The sequence below is a fragment of the Antedon mediterranea genome, chromosome 9, assembly GCF_964355755.1.
Source record: "Antedon mediterranea chromosome 9, ecAntMedi1.1, whole genome shotgun sequence".
NCBI classification, from domain to species: domain Eukaryota; kingdom Metazoa; phylum Echinodermata; class Crinoidea; order Comatulida; family Antedonidae; genus Antedon; species Antedon mediterranea.
In genome coordinates this window covers 7,543,857-7,556,570 of record NC_092678.1, presented here as the reverse complement: position 1 = coordinate 7,556,570, position 12,714 = coordinate 7,543,857, and the positions used below count along the sequence as shown (strand labels likewise).

The window sequence follows — 12,714 nt, the reverse complement described above, 5'->3', positions numbered from 1 at the left end:
TGCTGCTTCACATTGTTGTTCCACATCTTTGCTGCTCCACATCATTGTTCCACATCATTGTTCCACATCTTTGCTGCTTCACATTGTTGTTCCACAACATTGCTCTACATCATTATGAGATCTTTGCTTCTCCATGTGTTTTTCCACATCATTATTTTACATCTTTGCTGCTCCACATCATTGTTCCACATCATTGTTACAAATATTTGCTGCTTCACATTTTTTTACACATCGTTATTCCACATCATTGTGCCAGATTTGTGTTGCCCCACATGTTTTCCACATCATTATTCCACATCATTGCTGCTCCACATTTTTTCCACATCATTATTCCACATCTTTGCTGCTCTACATCATTGTTCCACATCATAGTGGCAAATCTTTGCTGCCCCGCATGTTTTCCACATCATTATTCCATATCATTGCTGCTCCACATTGTTTCCACATCATTATTTCACATCTTTGCTGCTCTACATCATTGTTCCACATCATAGTGGCAAATCTTTGCTACTTGATCATTGTTCCACATCTGTGCTGCTCCGTTGTACTAAAAATCAATAGTTGCTATATTACCGTAATTGTAAGATTATTGATATTCTGTCAACTAAAGTCAAAGTTATAGTCATGCTTCTGGTCCAATCCATATTCACCAAATCAGAGTCTCCTTCATCAGTACTTTACAAATAGATGACTGGATTAAGAAGCAAAAAAACTTCCAATACCCTTTTGATTTTGTAATCATGAGGAACTGCCTCATTTTTATACTTGCTCGTTTACTTCATATATCTTTTGATATATCTGATGTTTTTTTGTCATTTACTGCCTGCATTTAAAATGAAGATTAATTTACTGTACTTATATTACTGTATTATTATTTATTAAACTGCTCTTATAATTTCTTTATTTTTCAATGGTCAACTTAAACAACTAAAATTGGCTCAACTCATTAATTTTATGACTCCATAGCCTACATATGTAACCCAGTGCAAAATCACAAATGACAGGGAACCATAATATAGAGAGCCCTCTTGCGATGTTTGTAATTAAAGAAGACATAAAGCCTAGCCCCACATTCCATTCTCCTGATGCACACAGATAAGGCCAAGACATACAAAGTGTAACAGTGCTCCGACCATATTAACAACCTGTTTTTTATTAGTATTTTCGAACAAGAAGGGTTACAAATTGGGGGCTCGTCCGGGAAACCCAATTGAAGCTTGGAAATTTAAGGAATATTGAGCCAGTGTACAACAGATCATGCCAGACTACGTTTCGTACGGAATCGAGTGGTGTGAGGAAAAAAACTACCCCGTAGATCGATGTTTGCTGTTAGTCAGCCGAAAATTGGAAATTCCTACAAAACGAATTTATATTTCTCTGTGTGGGTCGCTTCCAACTGAAACAGTGGACAGACGAGAGGAGGTAGATGCTCATGGCTGGCAGAAGACGCTAGTATTGGCAAAGCTTTCCATACATGTCAGAGAACTGAACATCCCAGAAACGATTGTGGTAGCCGAAGACATGGAGATGCGAACCATCATCCTAAAGAAGACAGCCGTGATTTCAACACCAATGGTATCATCGTCTCCGGCACCAACAGCTTCTACAAACAACACTTCACCGGCAATTGATCTGTCCAGACTTTCGCTTGGTAGCAACTACCTAAAGCTCCGTGTGTTCTCTGGTCACACAACCGATAAGTCAAAAGATGAGGACAAATACCATGTTTGGCGGGCGCAAGCCAAAGCACTGATAGAAGAAGCCGAAACTGAAGTCTCCCAATCGGAGAAGAAGAGAAGACTGAGAGAGGCTCTAAGATCCCCAGCATTAGATATTATAGATGACGTAAAGAAAGATAACCCGCAAGCCACCGCCAAAGACTACTTGGACGCGTTGGAGGTGGTGTTTGGAACTACGCTTTCGGGAGAAGAACTATATCACCAGTTTGTGGGTTTAGATCAACAAGCAGGTGAGAAGCCTTCTGATTATTTGTCCAGACTACAGTCTTCATTGAGGCAGATAGTCCAAAAGGGAGGGATTGCAGCAGACAAGGCCAACCAGGCGCTTTTGAAGCAATTCCTGAAGGGAACTCTCTTCGACCAACTTCTCCTCGTAGACCTGCATCTTCGAGATCAGGTTGTTAATGCACCGACCTACCTGACTCTTCTGGGACAGGTGCGTAGATGGGAAGAGGAATGCCAAAGGAAAACCAAGAAGGCAAAGGCGATTGGTGCTAGAATCGCACATGTCAGTCGGAAAGCCGCGTTGGTAACGCATCACTGATTTCATTCATTGTGAGGGCGCGCTTCGTGAAAAATGTTGGAATTTTTGCTATTTTAGTACACTTTGAAAATTGTATAATTTTGATATTAGATGAAATCAATAAACGTATTTCAATAGTTGAACTGCAAGCGTAAATAATGATAAAAACTGTGATCTAAATTCCACAGTTTTTTTGTTTCGAGAAATATCATTATTTTGTGTATAAACTTTTTTATTTATATTTTTTTTTAAATGATGGTAAACAATCATTAAATTTCATATTTTCTAGATAAGGTTTCAAAGCGAATTTAAAATCCTTTCAAGATAAACTATTAAGCTATCTATTAAAATAAAAATCTAATTTTAAGCTTTCTTGGGATGCAACTCCCACTAATCAAACCAAACCTACTACATTTCTGTTCAGTTACGATCATGGAGTAAACTCCATGGTTACGATCGAAAAACCGCCATTTTGAAACTTTGTTTACGTTTTACGAAGCTGGTACGAATCGACCCGGACCGAATCGTGTCCCTGTTTAATCCGGTTGTTCATGCAGGCGTACTGCGTCACAGGCCTAAGGTTTCAATCTGCTGCCCGATTATTGTTCTATTTGGTTTCTGAGCTAGGAAAGGCCTACTTAGACTAGCTACTATAATTACTTACTTAACTTCTAGCCTAGCTAGGCCTAAAAATAGTATTTTCTAGGCCTAGTTAGGCTAGGTAATTCTGATAGTAGTAGTTTGTGTTATAGTAGTAGGGCCTATAGTAGCTGGAGTAGAAGTAGACATAATCTGGGTATTCCATAATCTAGGCTGGTAGGTCTATCCCAGCTCATATACCAAGCAAGAAGAAGCCTGAAGAAGAACCTAGGCCCAGAAAAAATTACAAAAACTGTTAAAAAACAATAAATTGAAAAACAAAATGCCAAAAGATAACCCATTTTCAATTTATATATAAATATGGTGGGGAATGTTATTTATAAAATCAGGCATCTTTTGTTTGAGAGACTCAACCATGTATTTTTATATGGTCATGTTTTTAAAAAAGATAATATTAGCCCATCATTTACTTGAGTATTGTTAATTGGTTGGTACTTATAAGTACTGTATATCAATATCTGGCAGTAAATGTCACACTTGTATACAGAAATATTCTATTACTTTATTAGATACAACTTACATTTCACACAAGCAATTACATTTTTTCTTTTTATGTATACATATACAGAATGTGAAAAAATACAACCTTTCAAACAATTACTGATACAAATAGTAAATACTACTGTATATAAAAACTTCTAATAGCACCTTCTTCATCAGACATAACAAACTAGCTAGGCCTAATACTGTAAATATAAAATATGCCACCATATGTACTTTTTGAGATATCATTTTTACTTGAGTCTTACTGTTGTACTGATTTTATGATTGTTTTATGTTTATATTGTATGCATCTGTGCGACTCTGGTTAATAAAGTAAATCAATCAATCAATTGCAACTTAATTTATATCTTTATAAAAATTTACTGATCTGAAACACTTCTACAACTTAAATGAATATAAATTTATATGTAATATTAGCGAATAGAATGAAAAACTATCAGCAATGATATTGAAATCGAGAAAACCACTTTACAGCTTCCACCGTCCAACCTCATATTGAAGAACGAGATAGAAAATCTTGATACCAACAAAAAACCTGAAATGAAAATGAATAGCTGAAATGTAAAGAACTATTTAAATAATTGTCACTATGACGAAAACATTTTCTTAAATACTGTATAATTATATAATTATTCCACAACCTGAAAACATATTCAGATAAAATATGACTGTACTGTAGGCCTACCATAAAAAAGCACTAAACACAAAACTTCCTTGTGTCTGTATATTTATTGTATAATTATTAATACAGTAAATAAATTGTACCCATCAGTTGCCAATAATGAGGATATTTAACTATATGTCAGGCTGCGATTGGCTTAATTATCTTTTTAAAACCTTCCCATAGAGTAGGATTAACGAATCTTTAATAATACTAAATTGTAACTAAAGTATTTCAATTATCAACATGTTACTAAGGCTAAGCCTAGGCCGATATTACGACAACGATCCACCAGGTCGTGCACACACACCCACACCTGCAACAACCACAATCAACACACCATGCACCACACACGACGGAACTAGTGCCGCGAGACGTAACAATTATGTGAAATGAGGACCTTTTTTAAAATGTTCGCTGTAGGAAGCTTAAATAGGGTTTCAAGCCAATTTTAACGTAAAACAGACTATTGATACTTACTCTATCCATATACGCCGATTTTTTGGTAATTCACTGTATGGGATGCAAATCCCACTAATGGAAAATTTGTAAACAAACACAAGTTAGAAAACTTCAGCTTTGACGGCTGCACACGAACTTTGGAAAGAAACTGTCACTGACAACAAATCCAACAAATTATTCCGAAAATTAGGTGACCTGCGACATCTTAAACATATAAGGAACTGATCTTACCATATATGGTTAATTTTTCGCCTATTAATGTTGATTAAACAGCTATAAAATGACGTATACTTTATGCTAATGTTTTCGCGCGAAACGTTGATGCCTCTGTGCCGAGAGAGGGCTTCTAAAATTAATGACGTCATGCGAAGTCGAAAATTTCGCGATAACGGTCATATTTCCCAACGCGGCTCTCCGACTGATGTGGCGAAGGTTGAAGCAGTAAATGACCGGAAGTCAGAACAAGACCTGGCTGAGAGGCTAAGTAGGATTGAGCAACTCCTGGCTAATTCAGCATGTAGCTACCAGCAACAGTCAACTGAGTCTACAACACCACCAAATTCTTCTAGCCAATCACGTCAGCCTAGACGGCCCCGATCATACTTTTGCTATAAATGTGGAGAAGAGGGACACATGAGACGTAGTTGCCAGAATAGCCAGAACCAAGAGCTAGTGAACGAAAAACTGATAGCTGCACTGCATCAGGGAAACGGAAGACGGCATCTGAGAAGGAGCGACCAGATGTCATCAGACGATCAGTAGCTCCGAATAGTGACATTCCGCATGGTTTAGTTGGAGAGAGTATAGTTGATGTCTGTTACATTAATGGAATATGCCATCCTTGCCTCCTCGACAGCGGATCTCAAGTTACCGTTATTAGTAATTCCATCTTTGAGTCTTTAAATACAAAGCTGTATCCACTTTCTGACCTTGTTCTTTGGCATGGTGGAGGCGGAAAGATACCGTATCTTGGCTGGACCAAGATAGAATTAGGCTTTAACCAACATTTTGCAGGCACCCGACAGTCATTTTCAACTTTAACATTAGTAATAAAAGACAATCCACAGGCACAACACCAAATAATAGTTGGTACTAACACTGGTCTTTTTGATAACTTAAGAAGACGATGTAAGAAAGATGCTGGTAATCAATATTTGCAAAAGTTAAATATGCATTCCTGGTGCGCCACACTGTATAGCAACGCAGAGAAAGAAGCACAATTAGGTAGCGAAGGGAAGTTGGGAGTAGTAAAAGCGAAAGGCTCGACTACCATTCCTGCAGGTATGACCAAGGAAGTTCAAGGTATTATACGGAACCGTTTGCGAACACCAAAGACTGTGCTTATAGATTCTCTCAGTAGAGGTAATAATCGAGGTATAGTTCCAGTGGCAAGTATAGCAGAGGTTTCGCACACGTCAACTTGTAAACTAACTGTAAATATATACAATTCAACTAAGGATGATATCCATATTCCTACGGGTGCTCCGCTGGCGGAAGCAACTCTCCCAGATTTTATTTCTTCTCCAATTTATTCGACTGATGTAAATAGTAATAGTAATGTAACATGTGGAATGACTAATGTGTCCAGTACAGCTAGTAAAGATGTTACTGTCTCTAAATTGCCGTTTAAGTGCGGACAAGATGTTTCACCCGAAATAAAGACCCGCATACTAGAGAAGTTTGAAACCAGATCAAACGTTTTTGCCAAGCATGAATGGGATCTAGGTCTTACAAAACATGCAGAACACGAAATCAACCTTACTGACGACAGCCCCTTCCGTGAGCGTACTCGGAAGGTATCACCTGCTGATCTTAAAGACTTACAGAATCACATACAAGAGCTGTTAGACCATGGAGTAATTCGTGAATCTAGGAGCCGATATGCCTCTCCAATAGTACTTGTTCGCAAGAAAAATGGAAGCTTGAGGATGTGTGTTGATTACTGACTACTAAATTCAAGGTCAGTTCCAGACCAGTACACTGTGCCTTTAATTCAAGATGCAGTAGACTATTTAAGCGGCTCGAGCTGGTTCTCAGTCATAGATTTGAAATCTGGATTTTACCAAATTCCCATGAAAGAGGAAGACAAGGAGCGAACAGCATTCACCTGTCCTGTAGGTTTTTATGAGTTCGAGCGAATGCCGCAAGGTATAAAAGGAGCACCAGCTACCTTCCAACGTCTCATGGAAACCTGTATGTCTGGACTGAATTACTTAGAAGTTCTTGTGTATATGGACGACCTAATTGTTTTCGCCAAAACCCCTGAAGAAATGGAAACTCGTCTCCTCAAAGTATTAGATCGACTAAATGATTACGGTTTAAAGGTATCTCCAGAAAAGTGTCAGTTTTTCTGCAAGTCTGTCAAGTACTTAGGCCATATTGTTAGTGAAGAAGGAATCCAGACTGATCCTGATAAAGTATCTTCAGTGAAGTTTTGGCCACGTCCAACTAACGCAAAAGAGTTGCGAAGCTTTTTAGGACTTACCGGCTACTATCGACGGTTTGTGGAAGGCTACTCCAAGATTGCTAATCCTCTTCATGCCCTGTCTAGTGGTTACGGATATGCCCCGAAGCGAGGACGTGTGAAGAAACGCAACCATCAGAAATCTGATTTGAAACGAGCATCAGATCCATTTGGTGACTCATGGACCGATGAATGTGAAAATGCCTTTCAGACTTTGAAAGATAAGTTGTCTTCATCTCCAGTTCTGGCTTATGCTGATATTACTAAACAGTTCATTCTTCACATTGATGCAAGTCGAGACGGGCTTGGTGCTGTTTTATGCCAAGAAGTTCAGGGAAAGTTGAAACCAGTAGCATACGCCAGCAGAAGTCTGATACAGAGTGAAAGAAATTATCCAGCTCATAAGCTTGAATTCCTCGCCTTGAAGTGGGCTGTCACCGACCAATTTTGTGACTATTTGTATCATGCAAAAGGAACTCAAGTTTTGACAGATAACAATCCGTTAACCTATGTTTTGACGAGCGCGAAACTTGATGCTACAGGACATAGATGGCTTGCTGCCTTAGCAAATTTCGACTTTACAATCAAGTATAAACCTGGCCGCACCAACCAAGATGCTGACGCCTTGTCGAGAAGACCTACACTGAATAACTCAGCCTCAAAGGACATCTCAGATCAACAAAACATCAAGGATCTATTAGAAACAAGACTCCAAGTATGTTCAAAAGATGCTATGGATGCAATATATGCTCGGAACTCAGTTACTATTAATGAAACGTCTGGTAAGAAGAATCCACATAGGAACTTTACACCCTATGCATATTGCTTAGGCATGGGTCAAGATGAAATACCCAATGAATTCTTAGCTTCAGATATAAATCCAGATTCTATAGATTGGAGAGAGGCTCAGACGAAAGACCCAGTAATTAATAAAGTACGCAACGCAGTAACCGCTGGTCGGAAACCTGCTAAGGAATACACCGATGACAATAAAGAACTTTTCCAGATTTTTAGAGAATTCCATAGGCTGAAGATCCATGATGGTATACTATATAGACACGTAATCAAACCGGATGGCACTCCTATTAGACAGCTTGTTTTGCCTGATGAATATAGACAAAAGTCAATCAGGATGTTACACAATGAACTCGGACATCTAGGAGTTGAACGCACTACGGCACTAGCTAGAGAAAGGTTTTATTGGCCAAAGATGGCAGCAGATATTGATACCTGGATAAAGCATTGCATAAGATGCCTTGCAAGAAAGGCGCTTCCGCAGAAGTCTGCACCACTACACACTATAAAGACCAATGGCCCAATGGAACTTGTCTGCATGGATTTCCTATCGTTAGAGCCCGACGCAAGTGGTCGAAAATCCATCCTAGTAGTAACAGATCATTTTACAAGGTATGCGCAAGCATTTGCTACTAAAGACCAAACTGCTTGTACGGTAGCAAAAGTTCTTTGGGAGCAGTACTTCAAACACTATGGTCTCCCAGCGCGACTTCATTCAGATCAAGGCCCTGAGTTTGAAAACAAGGTGATTCTTCAGCTCACGACGCTGCTTGAGATAAAGAAGTCTAGAACTACACCCTACCACCCTCAAGGCGATCCCCAACCTGAACGTTTTAACAGAACGCTCCTAAATATGTTAGGAACATTGGAAACGGAAAAAAAGGTCCATTGGAGCAGACACATCGGAGCTCTTGTGCATGCCTACAACTGCACCAAAAATGATAGTACTGGATTTTCTCCTTACTATCTAATGTTTGGTAGAGAAGCAAGATTACCCATAGACATCTGTTTTGGTATCAGCACCGATGGCCACTTGCACACCAGTCATGGACAGTACGTGAAAGAACTGCGCCAAGGCCTGAAAAAGGCATACGAAGTAGCTAAGTTGGAAGCCGAAAACATGCTGCTACCAATAAAAGGCGCTACGATGAAAAGTTGAGAGTAAAGTCTTCCGAATTACAACCTGGAGATAGAGTAATGGTTAGGAACTTTGGACTAAAAGGCAAGAACAAATTGGCAGATAAATGGAAGTCACATCCATATATAGTAGTGGATAAGTTACCAAACCTGCCAGTTTATAAAGTGACACCAGAAAAGGATAGGGACGTTGTTAAAACACTTCACAGAGATCACTTACTGCCGATAGGTTATCTAACTGGAGTGGAAGAAATTACAACAAAACCCACCAAAGTCCACAAACCAAAGACGAGATCCCACCAGAAGATCAACAATAATAACCAACATACTAGTGATGACAGTGAGAGTGACAGTGATGAAGATGATGAATTAATAGTACCAATAGTTATAGAGCGCCATAGTACTGTATGCGACTCTGAGGACCAAGTACCGGTAGCTGATTCTGAGGAACTTTTAATTCCAGATGATAATTCTGTTATACCAGACCCACTGTCTACACCTTCTTCAACTCAACCACACCTAAACGTCGATGTACCTCCATTTACACCTCGATCAATTATCCGGTTACTGACTGATGAGAAGGAACCTCCTGAAGTAATCCACGACATTGAGACTGGTAACAGAGAAAGTGTTGCGAGTGAAGCAATACCCGAAGTTGCTGTTGATGGTATGATGGTGGATCCTGATACGTCGGAGACAGCAGCAAACGAAACTGTGGTAGATCATGCGCCTAGGTCGTATTCATGTGTTGATAGCACGCATGGACCGATACCGGACACGGTTATTGTGGAAGGTATCGGAGACGGAATGCCGATCAGAGATGGACATGAAAACTGCAGTTCTGTTGATGATGACAGTAACATCATCACTGTTAATGATAATAAAGATCAGATGACTGTGACTGATACCACCACCATCTTGTATGATGATAATGTATCTATCCCTTGTATAGAAGAACCAATGCAAGATATGGAAACTGAAGATAGTGATGCAGATACAGACAACATTAGTTCAGATTCAGCAGATGACACCCAAACCCTACCAACTTCCAAAACGTCACAACCAATCGTTACTCAGCCGGAACCAACTTCAATGGATGAACTGATCTTGTTAACTTCAAGTGATGCAAGTGATAAACCTCCGATCACTGACCAAATCGATCATGAAGAACCCCAAGATGACGATTTGAGAGGGGAGGAGACTTCGACCCGTCCACGTAGAGAAAGAAGACCACCAGCTAGGTTACAATACGATAATTTAGGAAATCCTTCTTTTTATGTTTTTTTAACTAATATTGGAAATGCTATATCTGCATTAGGGACAATGCATAGTTAGAGAGGGGAGGGTGTAACCCAGTGCAAAATCACAAATGACAGGGAACCATAATATAGAGAGCCCTCTTGCGATGTTTGTAATTAAAGAAGACATAAAGCCTAGCCCCACATTCCATTCTCCTGATGCACACAGATAAGGCCAAGACATACAAAGTGTAACAATGCATTTTGTTTACTTAGGTGCCGAAGAATGGATAGTATGAATATGAACATAGTTCCTAAAAATGTTGTCATACCAGCAACAAGTACACACATTAACAGAGTATATGATGACTCCCAGTTGCCTGCTGACAATGCCACAGAGCAGGATATGGAACATATTTATGATGAATACAAGAACTAGACTCAAAAGGTAAGAATACATCATGACTTCTATGCTGTTATCTCTATTAGCCGTGTGAAATGGTATCTTCCAATTTTCAATTCAGAGTGGAGTTGTGGCTTGGTGGTTATGATGCTCGGCTACCACTCTAAGGGTCCTGGATTCAAGTCCCGTCACATGTCAGGATTTTTTCTTATGGATCTTGTGTATATGTTTGTCTTGTGAACCTCTGAGGGTCCCTAATGATCAGCAATAGCTGGATGGATCACCCTCATTAAATATGGTTTAAAAAAAAAAAAAAAAAAAAACCTTACCTTACTGTATCTGAGTTGTCAAAACATGCGTAAAGAAATGCATTTTAGTTTTGACAACATCTAACATTTAAAGTCAAGTCTGTCTTTAAATGTCTGTGTGCATACAAATTTAATTTCTTTTCTTTATTCATTATTTTTCTCAATCTTATTTAGTAAATAATGTTATAAATATTAGTGACATTTCAAATACAAATGGAGAAAATAGAGAAAACAGCAAAAAGTGCTCACTTGTGTGCTTATGGATTCTGGGATATTTTTTTATTCATGGCCAAAACAGCATAATAAAGTATCCTCTAATACATTTTAATTATTTTGTATTTTTTCTTTAAGGTTTGTGTGTACCAGAAACACAAGGACTTCTATTCTAGTCGTCATGTTTTTATCATTCTTTCATGATTCTTATATATTATGTTTATAACATTAAAATTATGGATTACAAAAATAGGCTAATGTGTACAAAAGTTATATTAATTATTATTATAATATGCTATATTACTATACAAAATGTTGACTAATGAGTTGAAAATTTAAAACCCTAAATAAGTTGCTTATATGTCATAAGACAAAAAACTAAATGGGATTGGTTAATCAAGTAAATATATAAATACTAAATTGTCCATCTGAATGTAATATTTATATACTCAAGCTAAATGCAAAGATTTAAGTAAGAACTTTGCCATAGTACCAGTCATTTAAAGTGTCTAATACATTTTAATTATTTTGGATTTTTTCTTTAAGGATTACAAAAATGTTTACAAAAGTTATATTAATTATTATTATAATATGCTATATTACTATACAAAATGTTGACTAATGAGTTGAAAATTTAAAACCCTAAATAAGTTGCTTATATGTCATAAGACAATAAACTAAATATGATTGGTTAATCAAGTAAATATATAGAAACTAACAGAAACTAAACTAAATTAAATATAATATTTATATACTCAAGGTATGCAGATTTAAATATATAATATTTTTTCTGTACATCCTTTGATCAAATGGCAATGGCTGCTATAGCTTTGTTTTCATTCTTTGTTTCTCAAAGATTTTAACAAAGCTTAAAGCCATCTGTTCAATATAGCAAAATATATGATACAAAATCAACTAATAATTGGGTATTTTAGGTATGTTATTATACAGATATTGACGGCTTAGAGGTTAAATATAAGATTTGACATCCCCGATGGAATGATATTATGTTCGAGGGAATATATATTTCCCAAAGCGCCAGCCGAGGGAAATATATAATTCCCAAGAACTTAATATCATTCCCGAGGGGATGTCTAATCTTGTATTTTACCGATATAAAAGGCGATATCTGTTATATTACATAGCCAACAACAAGTAGAATATCTGCTGGGTCGGGTAGCTATGCTAGGCCTCCTTTTTGTATTGTATGTAAACAAGCTGCCCAGACACCTTACCTTTCGAAGAATAATATACAGATAATTACTAATTGACTAATGATTCCTTGGCCCGTTCCTTGGCAATAAAATATTCACTAGCCTAGGTCGTTTAAATAATAACAGAAGAATTTCCATCAATAAGCCTACATTAATAAAAATAATATTATCAGGTAGGCCGAATAAATAATAATTCGTCTTCTTAGAGCCAAATCACCGGATGTTCAGTGCGTCGCGCACGTACCGGTTACTACTGTGAGTATTAACCAATCACAAATGGTGTTTCATCACATCTAGGGAGGACTAAAAATAAATGAGGGCGCTATGTATGCATACAGTAGTTTAAATAGTTTAGATGATTAATTTCTTCAAGCAAGTTCCGTGGCGCAGCGC

General features: G+C 37.8%; 2 protein-coding genes across 2 annotated transcripts in view; both read left to right on the top strand.

The window, feature by feature from the left end:
• LOC140058127 (hyalin-like) overlaps positions 1–11,355 on the top strand; it is a 31,813-nt gene extending 20,458 nt beyond the window's left edge. Inside the window, exons 13-14 of the mRNA XM_072103683.1 lie at positions 10,460–10,631; positions 11,246–11,355. Of these exons, the coding sequence (XP_071959784.1) occupies positions 10,460–10,622 (163 nt within the window). The 3' untranslated portion in view covers positions 10,623–10,631; positions 11,246–11,355. The remainder of the gene's footprint in view (positions 1–10,459; positions 10,632–11,245) is intronic.
• Positions 1,197–2,283, top strand: LOC140059274 (paraneoplastic antigen Ma2-like). Its single transcript, XM_072105142.1, has one exon. The coding sequence runs from the start codon at positions 1,258–1,260 to the stop codon at positions 2,281–2,283; it is 1,026 nt and encodes a 341-aa protein (XP_071961243.1). The 5' UTR covers positions 1,197–1,257.
• Positions 11,356–12,714: the final 1,359 nt, after the last annotated feature.